This window comes from Sciurus carolinensis, chromosome 3, assembly GCF_902686445.1.
Source record: "Sciurus carolinensis chromosome 3, mSciCar1.2, whole genome shotgun sequence".
Lineage (NCBI taxonomy): Eukaryota > Metazoa > Chordata > Mammalia > Rodentia > Sciuridae > Sciurus > Sciurus carolinensis.
Genome location: NC_062215.1, coordinates 41108058 through 41131191, shown reverse-complemented (window position 1 = coordinate 41131191; position 23134 = coordinate 41108058). Strand labels below are relative to the sequence as shown.

Sequence of the window (23134 nt, the reverse complement as noted above, 5' to 3'; positions counted from 1 at the left end):
CCAAAATAAACCCTTTCTATTTATAAGTTGTTTATCTCAGCTATTTGTTATAGTGACAGAAAGCTGACTAACATATGCACATTTCTGCTCATCTTCCATATGGGAGTCCTGAGAGTCTTCCCAACACATCCACCTCTATGGTCCTATCAGGCATCACTTCCTGGTATCAGGTCTGGTGGAAGGGCAATAGGAAGAGTGTGGTCCTCACAGCAGACTCTGAGCTCCATGTCCTCACATGTCTATATAGTAAAATGGCATCACCCCTAGTCACATGGCATTGACCCCATGCTCAGTACCTCTCTGTAGTTCCCCACCACACACTCTGAACCCCTCAACAGTACTCTGAGGAGGTAGTCACAGACGAAGCCCAGGTGGCAGAGGACATAGTAGGGCTAGGATGCCCAGCCTGCACTCTTAACTTTTGGAGGATTCTTGGGTCCCTGGGTCCCTATAGCCAAGCACTGAACAAAAGGGAGCCATGTCCTCCATCTTGGAGGACTGGCCCAGACCCAGCATTGTGGTGGGAACCTTGGCCTCCCTTGCTTCCCTGGTCCTCAGCACCCAAAAAGGGGAGGGCCTTGCATACATCTGCAGCCTGCTCTGGGCACCGCTAAGGGAACAGCATTCAACAAACATCTGCTATTCTGTCACAACCAGGCCTCTTGCTGACCACCATCCACTTTAGAAACCACTCTTGTAGACTGGTCCAGGGACCTGCTATTCCCCCCCATCTTTTCTCTTGTTCATATATAGATATGGAGTCTCTCTCTCTCTCTCTCTCTCTCTCTCTCTCTCTTTTTTTTTTAAGAATAGGACAAAGGTGACACAAATCCTTTATTTTTCTCTATATTTGGAACTTTTTCTGTGGGTGGGGGAAGAATGGTATCAGGGTTGACTTGGGTTAGGAATTCCCAGTAACTCTCCTCAGACACTCGGTGAAGCCCCTCCTCAGGTGGGGCTGGTGCTGTGTTTTGAAGAGGACCCCTGGCATCTAATCTATAGGATCGCCGCATTCCAGGTTGTCCAGCTCGCTCTGCATGTGGTCGATGTATTGATTGATTTCCTTCACTCGCTTGCGGTTCCTCATGACCTCATCCCTGTGAATCTGGGGATAGAAACCAAAGCCCAGTGCCTTCAATCAGATAATTGGTTAATATCTTTTACTGAAGCCAGTTTGAGGGAAAGGAAAATTGTTCTTTGAAATCTCCATAGTTTCCATGCCTCATTTACTTCAGAGCTTCCTCATGTTCAGCTGATCTCTCTATATTCGATGTAGGAGTTAGAGAAATGATGAAGCATGTGGGTTTGAAAGTCTCTGACTGAGCAACCCTAAATTTTCACTATGGAAATCTACAATCCTTAACTATTTATTTGTCCATTTTGTTCCTCAGAGAAAATAGAGCACTACCTAGGGAAGATCCCCTTCTCTCTGGTTGGTAGCTAGAAAAGTTGGCCCAGCTTGCTAGGATGGGTTGGCATTTACTCACTTTGTCTACTAAGTGTGTACACCAAGAGTTGGCCCTGGTCACCAGCTCATCTTCTCGATTGTCAATCTTCAGGAGGTGGATGTCATGCGATGCTCCAACAGCATTAACAATCGTGTCTTTGTCAACAAAAAGCTGGTGAGTGAGAAGGCCCAAATGAGACTGTGCATGTCATTATGTCCTAAACACAAAATGAGGGAGTTGAATAGAAAAGGGACCCCTGGGAGTTTCCTGGATGTGCAGGCCACAACCTCGTGGAGAGCCTACCTTTGTATCAGTGTGCTTTGTGCCTGCTTATTTCAGGTGGCAGCCACCTCTCCGATCAGGACAGTGGCAGCTGTTACTCTGCAGTCCTCATTGGGAGCATGTTTTCTCCAGGGAGAAGGCAGATGGCTGCCTGGGGCAACCCCACTCGGGACATCTGTTCTCACAACACATCTCTCTCAGGGGTTCTCAAGTCTGACTTGCCCCAAACCTCTGGGAAGTGTGAGGCTGGCCAAAGATCCTGAGGCTGCCCCGAGGACAGAAGGCTCTACAAACGTGGGGCATCCACCCCATACTTGTCATTTCACTGCCTCTCAGTCAATAAAATTGAATCTTGAATGCCATTTGGGGGTCTCCTTCTGCCTTCTCTTGTTCCTGATCCTGTTTGCTGCCTTGTTAAAAAACGGTTACAACCAATCACCCTCTAGAAGGCCTGGCTGGTCTTAGGTCTTGATAACTGTGGCTGTCTGTGCCTGGAGTGGTTGAAAATGGAGTACAGAGCAGGGGGAAGGCTGCTGAAGCACTTAGTAAACAGCTGCTACCATTTTGAATCATAGGTACTTTGTGATGCCAAGAATAGCAAAGGACCTCAATTTTCTGTTATAGGGAGGGCTTTGAATGGAATGCATACAGGCAGAGATCTCTTGCCTGAAATGTTTTGGATTATAAGTGTTTTATAATTTGTAGCATAATTATGGAGATTTAGGGAATATTTGCATAGAATTTTGTGTATCACTTGGAAAATCTGAAATGCTCCAAACTTATTCTGGATTTTTTTTTTTTTTTTTTTTTGTGGCGGTACTGGGGATCGAACTCAGGGCCTTGAGCTACCAGCTGAGCTGTCTCCCCAGCCCTTATTCTGGATTTTTGAATCAGGGATACTCAACCTGTACTGGGTTTATCTCTTTTTGTTTCCTCCCTCCCCACCCCCATAATAGCTCCAAACTATGTTTTGTGGGATTTTTTTTTCCTATAGTAGCAGTTAACTTAATGGTCTCCAAACTATGTTCTGTGGATTTTTTTTTTTTTTTTTTTGGTACCAGGGAATGAACCCAAGGACACCACTGAGCCACATCCCCAGTCCTTTTTATTTTGTGACAGGGTCTCCATAAGCTTCTTAGGGCCTTGCTAAGTTGCTAAGGCTGACTTTGAACATAGGGATTCTCCTGCCTCATACTCCCAAGCCACTGGGATTACAGGCATATGCCACCACACCTGGCTATTCTGTGGAATCTTGAGCTATTAATATTTCTGCTCTTTGCAGGTTTTTTTGTCAAACACAAATGGGAAAGTCAGTATCCCCTAAGCCCCATCTGAAGATTTTACAGGAGACAAAGTATCCTGAAAACTCTGCAAAGCCCTATGGAAAATAAAACATTTTAACTTTGTCTTTCTTGGTTTTCCTCTTTATTTGGCCACAAACTCCATTTCAGAGTAATGTCTATGGGATGCTGGTTTTCTACAGAATCACATGTGGGAAAAACCAGGTTAGCTGATGGAGAAAGGGGTGATTAGGGGACCAGTTAGCACAGTCCCATGGGAGAAATGACTAGAGGTTATTAAGTTCCTACTCTGTGTGTACAAGGTCCCCGGCCAGACTCTGAGAAGGACTCAGAGATGTATAAAACTTGTCTACAATGAGCCTCAGACAGTGTGCTCAGGCGTTAGAGGCCAGGTATTTTAGAAATAGCAACAGCCACCCCTCATTAAAAGGTTCTCATTCTACATTCAAAAGGTGAGTTATGGTGGTTTTCTCTTTTTTGTGTGTGTGGTGCTGGGATTGAACCCAGGGCCTCACATGTGCTAGGCATGTGCTCTACCACTGAGCTACATCCCCAGTCTGAATTGTGGTTATTCTCTTAAGCCAGGCAGGGACATCATCCTCCTGAGTTTGAATATATAGAAAATGGCTATGGAGATCTCTGGGAAGCAAGAGAAACAAGTTTGCTTAGAAACGTGAGTTAGAATTGGTGATCAAAAAATGGTGTGCCATTTGCAAAATACAAACAAAAAGAATCTGGTTTAAAGGAATTCTTATGTTTTTTTTTTTTTGTTGTTGTTGTTATTCTTGAAGAGGAGTCTATGTTGCCAAGGCTGACTTCAAACTCCTGGGCTCAAGCAATCCTTTTGCTTTGTCCTCCCAAGCCATTGAAACTATAGATATGTGCCAACGTGCTTAGCTGACAGATTGTATAGAAATTCAAATTGCAAGTTTGGGGTGGTCGAGGGTGATGGTCATTTTAGTTTCCCTCCTAAAATAATTCTTACAGGCATAATCTTCAAAATTCTGTTGGTTGGTGCACACCTATAATCCTGGCTTGGGAAGCTGAGACAGGCGAATCACAAGTTCACAGCTAGCCTCAGCAACTTGGCAAGACCCTCAGCAACTTAGCGAGACCCTATCTCAAAATAAAAAATAAAAAAGGCTGGAGATGTGGTTCAGTGGTTAAACACTCCTGGGTTCAATCCCTGGTACAAAAACAAACAAACAAACAAACAAAGAAATAAATAAAAGAAAAAGAAAAGTCTATTCTGTATTCCCCCCTAGTTTCTGCAGGAATAGAGGCAAGGGCTATGCAAACCCCATGAGGAGCAATGGCTACTCCTGGCTGTCTGAGCTGTCTTAGCTGTCCCACCCTGTTCTGTGGGCCTTGCTGGACTTCACAGCTATAAAAACACATTTCTTTCAAAGTGATTTCTTGACGGGGACTTTGGAGAAAGGCACAGCTGGTGCCCCCTCCCAGAATCACTGTGGTGCTGGTGGCTTGAGGATTCACTGCCCCAGCTATGGGATCAGATTGTCCTGTCACACTGGTGACACAGATAAAGAGCATCCCTTGGCTGGAATCTATTCACAGACACCCTATCTACAGACTGCAGGCCTAGGTCAGGCCCACTGTCCCTGGAGCAGATTCTGGGGACTTGTAAGTTTTCCCCACGGCCACAGTCTGAGCACTCACCCTGTCTTCACAGCTGGACACCTGCATGGATGTGCAGAACACACAGGTAGTACATCTAACATCCTGCTGCGCTCAAAATAGGCAACTGTGGCTGCCAGCACCACTCAGAGGCCATCCCTCACTGCCAGCCCTGGGCTCTCTCCTCAACACTTAAGTTCTGCTTTTCCTGTTCAAGCTGGAAAGGACTTGAACATACAGACGTGTGACACGTTGGGGCTGAAGTATGGCCTGAGCTGATAACAATCACTCAACTGAATGAGAAGAGTTTTACAGATAACCTCATCAGTGTGACTTTATCATGATCCATTCCTTGATCATTAAGTAACAGCAGTCAGATTTTTTTCACCCAAGACCCTATCCTTTCTTTGAACACTGCCCTCAGACTCAGTGACATTTTGTCAAAGACTTTGAGTCAAACTGCCTGTGTTTAATATCACAGTTCTATTGCTTGGGCAGTTTGCTTTAATCTCTGAGCCTCAGTTTCCTCATCTGTAAAACAGAACCATAATGGTACCTATTTCACCATGGTAATGAGATTAAAAGAGGAACTTGGTACCCAGTGCATCTCAAAGGGGAGGCCCACAGTAAATGTCAGCTATTGGTTATGGTTATCACTTTTTTAAAAACATAACTTTACTTTATTTAGTTTTTTGTATGTGGTGCTAAGGATCAAACCCAGTGCCTCATGCATGCTAGGCAAGTGCTCCACCACTGAGCCACAATCCCAGCCCTGGTTATCACTTCTTACAGTCAGGGCATACTGTTGCCCCCAAGAACAACAGGTCACATTGTGTTGCTTACCTGAAAGGAAGCTTAGGCAATAGTCCTGCTATAACTGCAGACATTCCCAAGAGGACAGTCTCCCACTGGTTGTCCCATATGGGGCCTTGAGGGGAGTTCTCCGCAAGAGCTCTGACAGTGAGCCCAAGCAGCCCCTTAGCTTCAAAGCAGAACCCTGTGACCAAGTGCCTGGGGCTGTGGGAGTCAGAGAATGTCTGCCATCTTGTAGTCTATAGTGAGGGGCACAGCACTGGCTCTATAGTAGTGGCCTGGGCTCTGTATCTGTCAGACCAGAATCTGAATCCAGACTCTAGTCCTTACTAGCTGTGCCAGTTTAGACCACTTACCAAACTTCTGTGAACCCCAGTCTTACCCAGTTTTGTCCTTTGTGTCCTGGAGTGATAATGGCACCTCCTTTGTAGAGTCTTTTGGTGAGATAAAGGAGATCACTTGTGACCATCAGGCCTAGATGGTGGCAAGCCCCCATTGAGGGGACCCTGCGTTGCTAGCCACTGTGGTTAGCTGCTGCTTGGTCAACAAGTTATCAGGGTTCTGATAGCAATAGAAATGGGTATCAGGTGGCACTAGGCAGGGATAGCTGGGTGGCAGGGAAGGTTGACCACTAGCACTAGCGCAGCCTGCTTCTCTGCCATTGACCTCCAGGGTCCATCTTTTACCATGTGTCCCAGGCATGGGGGAGTTAGTACACTTCAGTCCTGTACCCACTGAGCATCACAGACCTGAGACTGGGACTCCACCAATCCCATGATGGTCGATCTGGGGAGTTCTAGGGTGAGCTGCCTCAGGGGAGCCTACTTTCTAGCTTGGGGAAGGTGGCACTTTTCTGTGTCTGGTCAACGTTAGTGGCATAGAGAGGAAAGACTGATATTAAGTGATCCTGCTGTGGTAGGTGTTTGTCTTGGCCTCAAGACAGAGGCCACTGTCTGGTCCTCTGCCTGACTGCTTAATTCTCATCCAGCACCTGATAGAGCAGAAGCTTGGTGAACACAGGCTCTTACCCACTCATCCCAAAGGCAACTCCTGATATCTATACTGGACAATTTACACTGTTGCTGGCATTAGAATGTACATGGTGTGAAAAGGTCATCCCTGTCCCCACCACCGGAGCTTGTATATATGTGAACAGTCACATAAGAAAATCAACACAAACCAGAGAGTTTGGAACTGTGATAAGTCTCTGACTTGATAAGTGGGGTACCTGATAGACAATGGTTTTTTTAGGAAGGTGATAAGGGAAGGCCTCTCCAAGGAGCTGACATTTGAGCTGAGATCTGAATAACAAGGACTAGCCAGGTACATGGAAACTTAAGGAAAGAACACATTTGCCAGATGGAATATCAACTGAAAGGAGCAAGCCTGGGAGATGGGAACAGCTCAGAGGCTCGGGCACTGAGCATCAGGAGTTTCAGGGTGGTGCGCAGGGATGGCTGCTGTGTTAGGCAGGCCTACTCCTAAGGCTTGGGTGACTATGGGGAGGAACTAATCCTTCGAGTCATGGCAAGCCATGGGGGAGGGGGCTTGTGCAAAAGTGCAAAATGATGTGGTTAGGATTTTCAAAGGATCCCTCTGTGTGTGGAGAACAACCCATAAGAAAGCAACAAGGCCCTGTACACAGTGGTGCTGGGTGGTAATCCTAGCCACTTGGGAGACTGAGGCGAGCCTTAGTGAGACCCATTCTCAATTTTTTTTAAAAGGGCTGGGGATGTAAATCAGTTGTGGAGTGCTTGCCTAGCATGCACGAGGGCCTGGGTTCTATCCCTAGCAACACACACACACATACAGGAAGCAAGCAAGCCCAGCAAGGAAGCTACTGGGCTTGGTAAAGGATAGCAATGGTTTGGCTTATGTAACATGGTGAAGAGAAGAGGGAATGGCAGTGGAATGAAAGGCATGAGAGAAAGCAGACCCTTGACAAGAACGTGTCTGGGTCTGGCCCTTTCATCCATGCCTGCATCCACACGGCTTCCCAGAGGCACACCCATCATGAATACACTGGTGGGATCTGGGGCCATACCACACTTTGTGGGGTGGTTCCCACACCCCAGCAGTTTTCATACACAGACACTTTTCGGGGGAAATCTCAGTACTTCTATTTGTAACTGCCTCTTTCAGAAAGTTCCAGAAGCCCCTACAGAATTGAACTTTCAGAAACCAAACTGTTGGAAAGTTGAAACCACCTAATCATGAACCCCTCTTTAATTGGGCCCTTCTTGGTGCCTTATTTGGTAAACCTATTTTGTCCACCAACAACCGTGTAAGGCGGGTTACTGTCTCCCTTTATAGATAGGGAAACTGAGACTCCTGGAGATTGACAAGCTTACGTGGGCCACCAAGCAGTTTGAAAGCTATCTGGTTTCCATGCCCAGAGCGCTCCACCCTGCCCACCAACCGTTGGCCCTGCCCTTGTGCTCACCGCGCGCACATCCTCAGGCAGGTCCTCATCCAGTTCACCCTTAGCAGTCTTCTCCAGGGTGTTGATGGCGATTTCCAGGAGTTTCTCATGGTGGTGATTTTCAAGGTCCCGGCACTGAGCCATTGTGCAACCACATGTTAAGCAAAGCCAGGTTTAGGGCAGGCTGGGCACTTCCCTCACCTGTGACTGGAGCTTCTGTCAAGCAAAAGTCCATCTCATCTCAGCTAGAGGAGAACAGACTATAAGGCTCATGGTGAACTCTGAGATGCCAGAAGGCATCATCATCTTTACAGATGTCACCCACATGTTCCAAACCCTAGACCATCCCCAACGATTCTGCCACTCTTTTTTTCTTTTCCCTTCCTTCCTTCCTTCCTTCCTTCCTTCCTTCCTTCCTTCCTTCCTTCCTTCCTTCTTTCCTTCCTTCCTTCCTTTCTTACTTTCTTTGTACCAGGGATTGAATCCAGGAGTGTTTAACCACTGAACCACATCCCTAGTCTTTTTTTACTTTTTATTTTCAGACAAGAGTCTTGCTAAGTTGCTTAGGGCCTCCCTAAGTTGCTGAGACTGGCTTTGAACTCATGATCCTCCTGCCTTAGCCTCCCAAGCCACTGGGGTTACAGGCATGCACCATCATTCCTAGCGAGTCTTTCTTATTCTTGCCCCTTCTCCCCATAGCAGCCAGAGTGAGCTTAAGGACGAAGGTAGCCAGGACCCATCTGTCTCTTGCTTAAAGCTCCCAGGAGCTTCCAATTCTCTAATATGGCCTGAAGTCTTCACAGAACCAAGCTCCTCTGACCTATCCTCAGGGCCTTTGCACAGGTTGTCTTTTCTGCCTGTAATCTCTCCACTCCTCTTTCTCCTGGTCCCTTTGGCCACTTACGGGCTCTTACTTAGTGGATCCTCTCTCAGGGAGGCCCCTGGCCCTGGCCTCTGAGTTGGCTGCTACTCACCCTGTGCCTTGAGTGCCACTTGTTACCTCCGCAACTTCTGTCCACTTGCTGGATCTGAGCCCCAAGAAGACAGAACAAGGGCTTGCTTCCATGTATGATACAGTACATACAGTTTGCCTCCCGTGTGACAGGGCCTTGAGTTCAGATGACCATAGGGTTGACATGCTCCAAATGTAAACTCCTAACTCTAACATTTAACTTGAGGAACACATAATTTGTCAGTGCCTTCAATGTATATGTTATCTAACCCCAGAGTATGTTTGACTGCAACACAGGAGCAGGTGGTGATTTTGGGATGTCATCTGCCCATGAACATCACCCACCTTGAGAAAAAAACAGGCAAGGACTCTACTGAACAGCAGTCCCTCTGGGCATTTGAATGTCACCCTACCAAGTCTACTGTTGTTCTGAAGGTTGGGAACCACCTTGGACCCCAAAGAACAGTCTTGAACATTCCATGTGGTTTTAAGTCTACATCCTTTGAAGCTTTTGTTGGTAGAAAACTGGGTGTTTTACATTCTTCTAATTTCAAAGGTGGAGATCCCCATTAAATAGGATCCTATAGTAAATTTAAATATCCTCTTGGTGGAGGTATAGATCTTTCTCTAAATCAAGTGGCAAATAGATATTTCCAATAAAAAATGAAATATGACATGGAGTGCTAATTTCTTGCTATCTCTGTCAACCTGTTTAGGGCACTGGTGACTCTGCCGATGGCCATCTGGAAGAGAAACACACTTATTTGCATCTTTCTTAAGATTCTGTCCTTCCTTACCTTTTGTTAGAAGTGCAGACACCTCTTCCTATCTCCCCAAGAAGCCAGGACACCCCTAGAACTGTGTAGTACCTTCTTAGGAGGGGAAATGTCATCACAAAAAGGATATAAGCTTTGGACATTTTCGATAAAGAGTCCCACCAAGTCGATGATGTTCCTTTCAAACATGTTTATAGCCTCCTGGAAAGGATAAAGTTAACATGTTATTTAGATACTTTGCATCAGAACAAAAAGTGCTGCTTAGAACTTAGCAGGTGCTTCCTCTAATCACAGACCTTAAGGGGTAGACACCATCCACCTCCTTGGGAAAATGGTTGAGATCTGACTCTTCCTCTCTCCAGAGCTTTGTGACTTTCCAGTATCAACACACTCACCACCGTGAAGGTTAAATGCTCTCTTGGCCTTTGTCTATTGGTCCCTCTGCCAGGAACACCTGTCCTGGTCTTATTCCTCTTACCCCCACTACCCCCACAGACTAACACCCTTCCTTTAGGGCTTCTCAGTGGCATCTATCACTTCCAAAGAAACAGTGGAGGGAGTTGTCAAGAGTCAGCCTGCCTGGATTAGCATCCCAGCTCCATCACTGTGTATTACTCTGGGAAAGTCACTTAACCTCCCTGGGACTCTACTCCCTCATCTGTGAAATGGGTTTCCTGACCAGTACCTGTCTCCTGGAGTTGGGGTGGGGTTAAATGAGCTACTTCACACAAAATGCTTTGCAAGGTGCCTGACAGACAGAAGACCCTCAGGAAATGTTAGTGTTAGATCTTCCACTGTTAGTTGCTACTTCCTGGTGCTCAGCAAAGCACCTGTGGCCTAAATGGGACTTAGTGTTGATAGAGGAACGATGGAAGATACAATCGTGAGGCCTATTCCTCTGGGAACCCCTGCCCTGATCTGCCACATTCCAAAGCCTGCAAGGTAGGCCAAGGGTACAGGGCATCTACAGGAAGCTAAGAACTGCCTGCAGGCCAAGCAGAGGAGACATTTTTCAAATGTGTGTGAGCACTGCTGTAGTGAATAAAAATAGGGTCATTGAAAAGCATGACTGTCCTCCCAGCCTTTTGGCCACTGGTAATACAAGTAGGACAGCGCATGGTTCTGGGGAAAACGTTTGGAGGTTGAAAAGCGATCTCCCTGCTTGTAAAGGTTGGGGGCTGCTAGCAGGCCCTCCCCTGGTGCTGCGTGTTTCTTCTGCAGTGCTTGAGCATTTCCCAGCAGGGAGCGAGTGGCTGCCGAGGGATGTGATGGCAAAATCTATCTCATGTCTGAGGTGTCACTTGACGTGTGAGGAATTGATTAGGCACTATCTCTTGGCCCAGCCACGGCAGCATCTGATGAGGTTCAATTCATCACACCACTTCCGACTCCCGGCCTCCGCTGCCAGAGAACACACAAGTCACCCTGGCTGCTAATGAATTTTAGACAGCAGCGCTTTTCATTTCCACATCTTGCTATTGAGTTGCAGGCTCCTCGCATCGCCAGGGAGACAGCAACTACAGCCTGCGATGCGGAGGAGCCTTTGTTTGGTCCCTGAGTGGGGGTTTACTTTGTCTTGCAAGCACTGCTCTTTGGGTCTAATAAAAAACCTCTCTGCTGAGGCTCTGGGCTCTTTCAGAATGAGAGGAACATTCTAGAGGAATGAGCTCACCTCTCATTCTCCACAAGAGCCATTTCCCATCTAAATTATTAAAATGTATTAAAAGCAAGGGTTGGGGATGGGACTCAGTGGTAGAGTGCTTACCTAGCATACATGAGGCCCTAAGATTCCATCCCCACCAACTCTCTCTCTCTCTCTCTCTCTCTCTCTCTCTCTCACACACACACACACACACACACACACACACACTCACAGAGTTAAAAGCAAACACAGGGGCTAGGGCTGTGGTTCAGTGGTAGAGGGTCCTGGGTTCCATCCCCAGTACTGAGGTGGGTGGGTAGGGGGGAGCAAACACAGGAACAATGAGCAAGAAAGTTTCAGTGTGACATGCTTTCCAAAAGAGGAACACCCATGGAGGCTGTAACTCATAGACAGTTTTTCAGCTGGACCACCAGGTTCTTGCATCTGCACCCAGGCCCAGCCTTACCTCCAGCTGCTCTACCAGCTGCATCTCCAGTGTCATGAGCACATTGAATAGCTCAGTGATGTCCTCACTGCACTCCATTATCATCTTCTCAATGTTCAGCAGATCAGTCTCTTCTTGAATGGTATTTAAATTCTGGAAACAAAAGCCTGGACTTTAGGAATCAACAATTAAGCACAGTTAGTTAATGGCAAGTGGCAATTTGGTTTTGCCTAAAGTTCAAGTTTCAGTTCTATCATTTGCCATCTCTGGGAGCTTGTGACATTAGTATGTTATTTTGAGTTAAAGGTGCTTAAAAACCTGGCATAAGGACTGGGGATATAGCTCAGTTGGTAGAGTGCTTGCCTCGCAAGCACAAGGCCCTGGGTTCAATTCCCAGCACCACAAAAGGAACAAAAAAACAAAACAAAACAAAAAAACTGGCATGGTGGCATACACCTATAATCCCAGCTACTTGGAAGGTGGAGGCAGGAAAATTGCAAGTTCAAGGCCAGCCTGAGTAACTTAGTAAGTCCCTGTCCCAAATAAAAAATTTAAAAAGGGCAGGGGGTGTAGCTCAGTAGTAGAGTACCCCTGGATCCTGCATTGAAACCCAGTACTAGGAGGGGAAGGTGCTTGGAAAGCAGTAGATACATGAAGGGAATGCTGACCTTCCCTTCCCTCCCTGAAAGCAGGAGAACTTCCATGAGAAACCGTGCCCGTCCTGTACCAGAAGGAAAGAAGACATTCTTATCACTACGGATGGGGAATCAAGGCCAAGGGAATCTGAACCTTGTTCAACTAACCCTGATCTGCCTAGTTGCTTCTCCACCATTAACTGCCCCAGCCTGACCCTTTTATCTTGTCATATTGTCACAATTTACTATGTTTTATCCCATTTAGTACAGTCATATGCCATATAATGATCACGTATATGATGTATCACATATGTGACAGTGGTCCCATAGATTATGAGGGAGCTGAACAATTTCTATCACCTAGTGATGTCATAGCATTCATAGTTTCACAATAATGAAATCACCTAATGACATATTTCTCAGAATGTACCCCATCATTAAGTGATGTGTGACTATGTATTAAGCTTTCAGCCCTAAATGCTCCTTTGAGTCCTTCCTTTTCTTGGAGTGCTCCATGTACATGTGAAAATTACTAAATAAAATTTGTGGGCTGACAATTTAGCTCAGGAGTAGAGCACTTGCCTAGCATGTATGAGGTTCTGCATTTCATCGCCAGCACTGAAAAGAAAAAGTATGCTTTTCTTCATTGATCTGTTCAATGTCAGTTTCATTCTTGGTCTTAGCTGAAGACTCTAACAGACTATGTGTGAAATTGTACCTGCCTTTTAGGGTCAGGTGAGCCTGAATTTGAGTCCTGTCTAGATCATTTATTAGCAAGAAAGAGCTACTTTTGTTCTCTAAGCTTCAGTTTCCTCACTGTTAGTGGGGATAAGAATCTGAATTTTGCAAAGTCCCAGGAATAGGAGGCTTTATATATGAGGCACCTGACAACAGGTGGGGTTTTGATTGACAGAGGCTCTGAAAAAAGGACATGGATAAGGAGAGACACTGGGAAAAAAGTGTCATAGTCCATTTTGTGCATCTGTAACAAAATACCTGATGCTGGTTAAGGTACAAAGAAAAGAGGTTAGGGGGTTGGGAGATAGCTCAGTTGGTAGAGTGCTTGCCTTGAAAGCATGGGACCCTGGGTTCAATCCCCAGCACCGCAAAAAAAAAAAAAAAAAAAAAAAAGAAAAGAGGTTAGGGTTGGGAATGTAGCTCAGTGGTGAGTGCTTGCCTAACATGCATGAAGCCCTGGGTTTGATTCCCAACACTGGGGGAAAAAAGTTTTTAAGTGCACAGTTTTAGAGGCTGAAAGATTGGGTGACCCTATCTGTTTAACCTCTTGTGAGGCCTTTTGGCTGCATCACAACATGTGGACAGCATTACACAGTATGACTGCATGTAGGACTGGCAAGTAACGCATGTGCAGAAGAGGTCACATGGCAAAAGTAAGTGAAAGAGAGCGAGCTGCGAAAGCAGAGCTTGCTTTATAATGACCTGCACTCTCAAGGTAACTAATCCAGGCAGAGGAGAGTGAGAAAAGCATTAATCCCTCCCATTGAATTAATCACTTCTTAAAGTCACCACCTCCCAACACCATGCCTCAATATGACTTTTAGGAGGGACAAACTATATACAAACCAGAGCAGAAAGACAGTTCCAGTCTTTGAGGGAATCAAAGGGACCCACACAGAATTCTAGGGAGCGAGTGGAAGCCAGTGGAAGACAGCTGAACCATTGGGAATGAGACTATGCTTATAGCTGGAGGGCAGCCTATGGGCCGCCTGCACAGCCCCTGAATACCAGCTGTTCACCACTAAAGGGCGTGGGAACATGAATAACAATGTCAGCTTGTTTTTGTCAATACTTGGTATTAGCCATGAAGGATGAAGCAAATGGAGTAAATGGGTGTGATTCAGTGGGATGCAGGAAATTTATGATGGCTCCCAATCTGGAGATAAGCAGACTCAATCCCTATCTCAAGTTTGTGTTAAGACAAATTCCCAATGACTGAAGATGAAAACGTGAAAAGTAAAACTATGAAAGCACTAGAATAAAACATGGGAGACGTTTAATAAAAAAATTCTCAGAGTGGAGAAGTTCTTTCCAAGTACAACCTGAAAAAAAGGTTGATAAATTCTACTAAATTAAAAAAAAAATTGGGGCTAGGTGTGGGAAGCCATCCTTATCTAGCAGATTCAGATGGTTCCCTGTCTAGTTCCCCTAAGAGGATGGTTCCCCTAACTCCACCCTATCCTGTCCATCACAGAAGCTCCTCCCCGTCTTGGCCTCCTTTACCTGTATATCTATAAATAAAAGTGAGTTGGGCTACTCCATGTCGTTAGAGGCCAGAGCTGGTATGGCCAGACCCGTCACGCCCCCTCTCATTTAAAAAGAGTATTGGATCTTGTGTGTTTATTGAGTAGATAAGTTTATGGGCAATTGATTGATAAGCAGCCAACATCATCCTCTGGCAGTTAACCCTTTTCTCATCCATGTAGGACGTAGCTGAGAGACCCCCCACAACTGGGGTTGTGGCTCAGTTGTAGAGCACTTGCTTGGCATGTGTGAGGCACTGGGTTTGATTCTTGGCACCACATATAAATAAATAAAATAAAGGTCCATTGACAACTAAAAAATATTTTTTTTATTGTAAACAAATGGGATACATGTTGTTTCTCTGTTTGTACATGGCGTAAAGGCATACCATTTGTGTAATCATAAATTTACATTGGGTAATGTTGTTTGATTCATTCTGTTATTTTTTCCCTTCCCCCCATCTCTCCCACCCCTCTTTTCCCTCTATATAGTCCTTCCTTCCTCCATTCTTGCCCCACTCCCTAACCCTAACTCTAACCCTAACACTAACCCCTCCCACCCCCCATTATGTGTCATCATCCACTTATTAGCAATATCATTCGTCTTTTGGTTTTTTGAGATTGGCTTATCTCACTTAGCATGATATTCTCCAATTTCATCCATTTGCCTGCAAATGCCATAATTTTATCATTCTTTATGGCTGAGTAATATTCCATTGTATATATATACCACAGTTTCTTATCTAGGTTGGTTCCACAATCTGGCTATTGTGAACTGAGCAGCTATGAACATTGATGTGGCTGTATCTCTGTAATACGCTGATTTTAAGTATTTTGGGTAGAGGCCAAGGAGTGGGATAGCTGGGTCAAATGGTGGTTCCATTCCAAGTTTTCTAAGGATTCTCCACACTGCTTTCCAGAGTGGCTGCACTAATTTGCAACCCCACCAGCAATGTATGAGTGTACCTTTCTCCCCACATCCTCGCCAACACCTGTTGTTGCTTGTATTCTTGATAATCGCCATTCTAATTGGGGTGAGATGGAATCTTAGGGTGGTTTTGATTTGCATTTCTCTTATTACTAGAGATGTTGAACATTTTTCCATATGTTTGTTGATTGCTTGTAGACCTTCTGTGAAGTGTCTATTCATTTCCTTAGCCCATTTGTCAATTGGATTATTTGCATTCTTGGTGTAGAGTTTTTTGAGTTCTTTATAGATTCTGGAGATTAGCGCTCTATCTGAAGTATGATTGGCAAAGATTTTCTCCCACTCTGTAGGCTCTTTCTTCGCATTGCTGATAGTTTCCTTTGCTGAGAGAAAGCTTTTTAGTTTGAATCTATCCCAGTTATTGATTCTTGCTTTTATTTCTTGTGCTATGGGAGTCCTGTTAAGGAAGTCTGGTCCTAAGCCGACATGTTGAAGCTCTGGACCTACTTTTTCTTCTATAAGATGCAAGGTCTCTGGTCTGATTCCAAGATCCTTAATCCATTTTGAGTTTAGTTTCATGCATAGTGAGAGATATGGGTTTATTTTCATTCTGTTGCATATGAATTTCCAATTCTCCCAGCACCATTTGTTGAAGAGGCTATCTTTTCTCCATTGCATATTTTTGGCCCGTTTGTCTAATATGAGAAAATTGTATTTATTTGGGTTTGTGTCCGTGTCCTCTATTCTGTACCATTGATCCACCTTTCTATTTTGGTACCAATACCATGCCGTTTTTGTTACTATTGCTTTGTAGTAGAGTTGAAGATCTGGTATTGCGATACCCCCTGCTTCACTCTTTCGGCCAAGGATTGCTTTAGCTATTCTGGGTTTTTAATTCTTCCAGATGAATTTCATAATTGCTTGCTCTATTTCTTTAAGGTACATCATTGGGATTTTAATTGGAATTGCATTGAATCTGTATAGCACTTTTGGTAGTATGGCCATTTTGACAATATTAATTCTTCCTATCCAAGAACATGGGAGATCTTTCCATCTTCTAAGGTTTTCTTTAATTTCTTTCTTTAGTGTTCTGTAGTTCTCATTGTAGAGGTCTTTCACCTCTTTTGTGAGATTGATTCCCAAGTATTTTATTTTTTTTGATGCTATTGTGAATGGGGTAGTTTTCCTAATTTCTCTTTCTGAAGATTCATCACTTATATATAAAAATGCATTAGATTTATGTGCATTGATCTTATATCCCACTACTTTACTGAATTCACTTATGAGATCTAAAAGTTTTCTGGTGGAATTTCCTGGTTCCTCTAAGTATATAATCATATCATCAGCAAATAGGGATAGTTTGAGTTCTTCTTTTCCTATTCGTATCCCTTTAATTTCTTTGGTCTGTCTAATTGCTCTGGTAAAAAGAAGTAAAACTCAACAAGTAAATGACCTAACACTACAGCTCAAAGTCCTAGAAAAAGAAGAACAGACCAACACCAAAAGTAGTAGAAGACAGGAAATAGTTAAACTCAGAGCTGAAATCAACGAAATTGAAACGAAAGAAACAATACAAAAAATTGACAAAATAAATAGTTGGTTCTTCGAAAAAATAAACAAAATTGATAAAACTTTAGCCACACTAACAAAGAGAAGACGAGAGAAAACCCAAATCACTAAAATTTGGAATGAACAAGGAAATATCACAACAGACACGAGTGAAATACAAAACATAATTAGAAGCTATTTTGAAAATCTATACTCCAACAAAATAGAAAATTTTGAAGACATCAACAGGTTTCTAGAGACATATGAATTGCCTAAACTGAACGAGGAGGACATACACAATTTAAATAGACCAATTTCAAGTAATGAAATAGAAGAAGTCATCAAAAGCCTACCAACAAAGAAAAGTCCAGGACCAGATGGGTTCTCAGCCGAGTTCTACAAAACCTTTAAAGAAGAGCTCATTCCAATACTTCTCAAAGTATTCCATAAAATAGAAGAGGAGGGAACCCTCCCAAACTCATTCTATGAAGCCAATATTACCCTGATTCCTAAACCAGACAGAGACACATCGAGGAAAGAAAATTTCAGACTAATATCCTTAATGAACATCGACGCAAAAATTCTAAACAAAATTTTAGCAAATTGCATACAAAAACATATTAAAAAGATAGTACACCATGATCAAGTGGGTTTCATCCCAGGGATGCAAGGTTGGTTCAACATCAGGAAATCAATAAATGTAATTCACCATATCAATAGACTTAAAGTCAAGAATCACATGATTATTTCAATAGATGCAGAAAAAGCATTTGATAAAATACAGCACCCCTTCATGCTCAAAACACTAGAAAAAATAGGGATAGTGGGAACATTCCTTAACATTGTAAAGGCCATCTATGCTAAGCCCATGGCTAATATCATTCTAAATGGTGAAAAACTGAAAGCATTCCCCCTAAAAACTGGAACAAGGTAGGGATGCCCTCTTTCACCACTTCTTTTCAATAAAAAATATTTTTTAAAAATTTTATGGGCCGGGGTTTATAGCTCAGTAGGTGCTGCTCACCCCCACTTAAATTAAACAGGGCGCACCAGGTCGAGAAAGTGTGTGGTATCGTCCTATCAGGTATGGAAGGAACAGGCCCTAAGGGGTGCAACTGGGCAGAAACCATTAAAAGACCCAATGCTTAGTTCCATTTTTAGGACTTCATTCTAAGGGTCGGAGTTGGACCAACTTATTCATAGCAACACTCTTTCAAAGAGCAAAAGGTTGGGAAAAACTTCATTATCTATTATCAGGAACTGACTAACTCCAGCTCATTTAAGCATTGAACTCTCTTACACCTATTTAGAAAATGAGGCAATATTCAGTCTTTGTAGGCTCTTCAAAATGCGTACAACAGTGCATGCTTGTTTTCATGTCGTGCGTGCGCGCGCACACACACACACACACACACACACACACATGAGGGAGACTGACTGGATCCTCTGGTGAATAGTTTCCACTCTTGCCAAGTGCACCTTTTTAAAAGTGAATCTGATGACACAAGGACCTGCTTGGTCATTATTTCATGCTGACATTGCTTACAATGACAATGACAGGGCTTTCCCTGTCTTGATGGATTCTCACTGCAGTTCTTGTTATTCTATTTTATTTGTGGTACCGAGGATTGAACCTAGGAGGGCTCTACCACTGAGCTACATCCCCAGCCATTTTTATTTATTTTTTATTTTGAGACAAGGTCTTGCTAAATTGCTGAGGCTGGCCTTAAACTTGTAATCCTCCTGCCTCAGCCTCCTGAGTAACTGGAATTATAGGTGGGCACCCCTGCACCTGCCTCCTCACTACAATTCTGTGAGGGATTGTCTCCATTTCACAAATAAGGATATGGATGCTAGGAGCTGGTCAGTGATATTTCTCTGGGTCATCAGTGAGGGGTCTGTATGAGTCCCAAGCTTTAACTGATTGCACTGTGACTTCAAGACATACCCTGCTGGCTCCTGTGTATGATGAAGAAGCTAGAGAAGAGCAGGACAAAGCTATGAGAAGGAACCTATGAGGGGAGGGGTACTGGGGCCCTCAGGGACGATGAGGTCTTGGGAAATTCCAAGTCAGTGACCTCAATTTGGGTGGAGCATTTGAAGCACGTGGAGAATTCTGGAAAAGACTAGTGCTGGGCCAATCCTTAAGTGGGTGCACCTGGGCCCAGCTATCAACTTGTTTCCAGGTCCATTAGCTCTGGTGTGCAGACTGAACAAGAATCCCTGCTCTTGGTTCTAAGAGGAGCACTCAGGTTAGCAGGCCTTTGAGGAGTCATCCTGCTCTAAGGCAACCCCTGCAGCCCCAGGCAGTGAGGGGCACATTCTGAGTCAGGCTCAGCTTGGTCCTTGCTTTTCCAAAGGGACTAGTTGTTGACAGGATCAAGGCCCCCTGGCTTCAGGAGGAGCTACTACTTGATGTCCCAAACCCAGTGGCTACAGAGACCAGGTAGGAAATGCTGGGGAAGCCAGATGCAGTGTTGTACACCTATAATCTCAACCACTCTGGAGCCTGAGGCAGGAGGATCATAAATTCAAGGACTGGGTTGCAGCTCAGTGGTAGAGTGCCCCGGGTTCAATTCCCAGTACAACACATACACACACAAATAAGAAAGAAAGGAAGGGAGGAAGGGAGGAAGGGAGGAAGGGAGGAAGGGAGGAAGGGAGGAAGGGAGGAAGGGAGGAAGGGAGGAAGGGAGGAAGGAAGGAAGGAAGGAAGGAAGGAAGGAAGGAAGGAAAGAAGGAAGGAAGGAAGGAAGGAAGGGTGGGTCAGAAGCAGCTGAACAGGACTGGAGGACTTGAAGCATAACTTGGTCAGTCCACAGAGGACAACCCCTATGGTAACTGCCTCCAAAGAAGGTGGCAGCTATGATTTTCCTGACAAATCTTCACATTTCCAATGTCAGCAGGATGCTTAAAATGGTTTGCAAATGTGTCCCACTGCTGACAGTTTCTGGCTGAATACAGTAACACCCCTCCCTAGAACATACAAAGGAGAATCTTGAGAATACATTCAGAACACAAAACCCCATTTGAGAGACTTATGAGGTAAGAATGGGGTTGGTAAGCTGGAGGGCTGGGAAACATGGGAATTAGTTGCCAACTCCATTGTATCTGAACTGGCATTATTGGGGGACTTTGTTCTACTTTAAACTAAGTTTTCAACCAGGAGTGACTTTATGGGCTCCTTGAAACCTCTGAAGTTGTAGGTAAACCTGCAGTTTTCTGAGGAGAGAGAAGGTCCATATCATTCCTTAGAGTCTCATGGAGATCTGTGACTTAAAACAAGTTAAAATACTATCTTTAAAAAAGATCCTGACTGGGGCTGGGGAGATAGCTCAGTCGGTAGAGTGCTTGCCTTGCAAGCACAAGGCCCTGGGTTCGTATCCCCAGCACCCCAAAAAAAAAAAAAAAAAAAAAGATGCTGGACATAGGTGTGCTTATAGTGCCAGCTACTCGGGATGCTGAAGCAGGAAAAGGATGGCTTGAGCCCAGGAGTTCAAGGTCAGCCTGGGCAACATGGCAACACACCATCTCAAATAACAATAACAACAATAATAATTAAAAAAAAAAAACAATTGCCATCAGGTACAAATATTGATCTCTGCTTGGCTCTGCTTGAACAGGGTCCTGAACACCAGGGCTTCTCCTTTGCTGTTCCCCTGGGTGGGACAATTTTCCTCTACCATGCTTGGTCAACTCTCTTTGTCCCATAAGCCTCAGCCTTCTCTAAATTCTTCAGTCTGAGTTAAGGAGCATCCAGGGAATCCCCAAGGCTCCCTGCCTGCCCTCTGGGACATCACTGACCATTTGGCTCACTCAGGGGGGAGGGCCTAGACTCAGGTCTGAACATATCAGCAGGTGAGAGCTAGCCAAGGACAGGAACCACAGCATCATGGCTGAGCAACACAGGGCCAGGCACACGGTGGGGCTCACTGAAGTTCTGCTAAGTGAATGAACGACCCAAAGACTAGAAGGATTGTCATAGTCATTATAGTAGTGGTACAAATAATACCAGTATAAAACTAATGATGAGATGGTGGGAGTGAGGAGGCTCTTCAATCCCAGGGACAGCTTACATGATGGAGACCTGAGGCCCCATACTGCTCTGTCATCAAGCAGTGGGGAGCTGAGGCTGGTGGTGCTGGGGTGAGGCTGGGCCTTGGCCCTGCCATTTAGCTGCTATGTGATCCTGGCACATGGAACAGTGAACATGACCTTAGGGGTTGTTGTGGGGCACAGGAGTTGCAGACTGTCCACAGCAGGAGGGGCTTGTGGCACTCAGAGCATGAGGCTGGGGAGGACCTACCATCAAGTGCTCCTCCTCGAACTTAGCAATCTTGAGTCTGCCCTGCTCCTGGTTTTCTTGGATGGCCTCGTGGATGCACTCATTGAAGGTGTCCAGCTCTGCTTTCCGCTTCTCCTGCTGTTTCAGGCCGTACTCAAAAATGTTCAGGCAGATGATGACAAATTTGTCCTTATAGGTGAGTGACCATTAAGGAAGCTCGAGACTGTTTTGGGAGCAGGCAACTGGTGGGCATGACAAAGGGGTTGGCCCCTCCCAGCACAGAGCACAGACTGTGTTCTGAACACTGTGCTCAGGGCTCAAACCCAAAGCTACATGTGACCCCTTTGACAGATGGGAAAAACTGAGGGCTCAGGGAGCCAGGATTGGAGGTTGGGAGCATAAGATAGTAGTTGGGGCATCTCTACTGTCAACCAGAGGAATTCAGGAATGGGGATAAAATGGGGCCACGAGGGGCCAACCCTGGCTGGGAAATAGGCATCGTATGCTTTTGTCTCTGGTGTGTTATCCAGAAGAACACTTTTGGTGAAGACCTATCTAAGTGCTCCCGAGGGAAGATCATGTGGTCAAACCAGACCATCCAGGTTTAGGGACCACACTGGCAAGTCACTTCACCCCTCTGGGTCCCATAGCCCTCATCTACAGCTGAGGGCACAATAGGACCTGCCACATGGAGTCCTTGGGAGGAATCCTTGAGGTCAGGCAGTTGAATCCCACAGGGCCTTGTGTGATCTTGTGAGGATGGAAACTGATGCTTGGGGAGATGAAAATGATTTGCCCAAAGTCACACAGACACAGTGCTACAGCCAAGAGGCAAACCAAGGTCACTTGGGGTTGAGTGGGATAGGGGTAGCCAGGCCAGGCAGGAGCTCCCTCTGTCCGGCTCTTCCTTGCCCCCACCTCATTCTTTTCAGAAAGTCTGAATTTGAATGAATTTACATCCAATATGAAAATATGAAAACTGTCAAGTTTCAAAATAAAGCCATCTGTGTCAAACCCTACCCAAACAGAGCTGGGGAAGGCCATAAAGGGAGGGCTCTCACATACAATTTTCCTTACAACAGAAACTATCACAAGGACAAGTTCACTGCAGAAGGACACTAGTCACTTAACAAGAACACTTGCCTTTCAGGTGCAGGGTTGCTTGCCTGTAATCCCAGCAACTGGGGAGGATGAGGCAGGAGGATTGCAAGTTTGAGGTCAGTCTCAGCAACTTAGTAAAGCCCTAGGCAACTTAGTGAGACCCTGTCTCAAAATAAAAATAAAAAATAAAAAAGGAGGGGGGTGTGACTCAGTGGTTAAGTGCCACTGGGTTCAATCCCCAGTACCAAAACAACAACAACAACAACAACAAACCCACTTGCCTGCCATGCTGGTCCAATCCAGCAACACAGACTGCTATGACTTTAAGACAAATTTCACCCAGTAACTGCTGGTACCAGTGAATGTTCACAACTTAGTAATTTTTCTGTTTCTCAATAAAACTCTTGGGGCTGGGGAGATAGCTCAGTCAGTAGAGTGCTTGCCTTGTAAGCACAAGGCCCTGGGTTCGATCCCCAGCACCAAAAAATAAATAAATAAATAAATAAATAAATAAATAAATAAATAAATAAATAAAACTCTAGCCTTTCCTCTGTTTTCCAGATATACCCCAGGCCATTCTGGTCTGCACATGTTCCAGATTGCAGTTTGGAAATTGTTATTCCCAAATAACAGTTATTTTATTGGAGATTTGTCTCTATT

At 44.9% G+C, this 23134-nt stretch overlaps 1 protein-coding gene across 4 annotated transcripts in view; it reads right to left on the bottom strand.

The window, feature by feature from the left end:
- Positions 1 to 830: 830 nt before the first annotated feature.
- Positions 831 to 23134, bottom strand: part of Drc3 (dynein regulatory complex subunit 3) — a 41430-nt gene continuing 19126 nt past the window's right edge. For 2 of the 4 annotated variants that reach the window (XM_047547426.1, XM_047547427.1), the window contains 6 exons: positions 21395 to 21569; positions 11738 to 11869; positions 9760 to 9830; positions 7923 to 8046; positions 1488 to 1619; positions 831 to 1105 (listed from right to left, as the gene is read on the bottom strand). In XM_047547426.1, the coding sequence (XP_047403382.1) occupies positions 992 to 1105; positions 1488 to 1619; positions 7923 to 8046; positions 9760 to 9830; positions 11738 to 11869; positions 21395 to 21569 (748 nt within the window). In that variant the 3' untranslated portion in view covers positions 831 to 991. Of the gene's footprint in view, positions 1106 to 1487; positions 1620 to 7922; positions 8047 to 8454; positions 9597 to 9722; positions 9831 to 11737; positions 11870 to 21394; positions 21570 to 23134 lie in introns of those variants that run through there. The other 2 variants (XM_047547428.1, XM_047547429.1) reach the window with 2 other exon arrangements.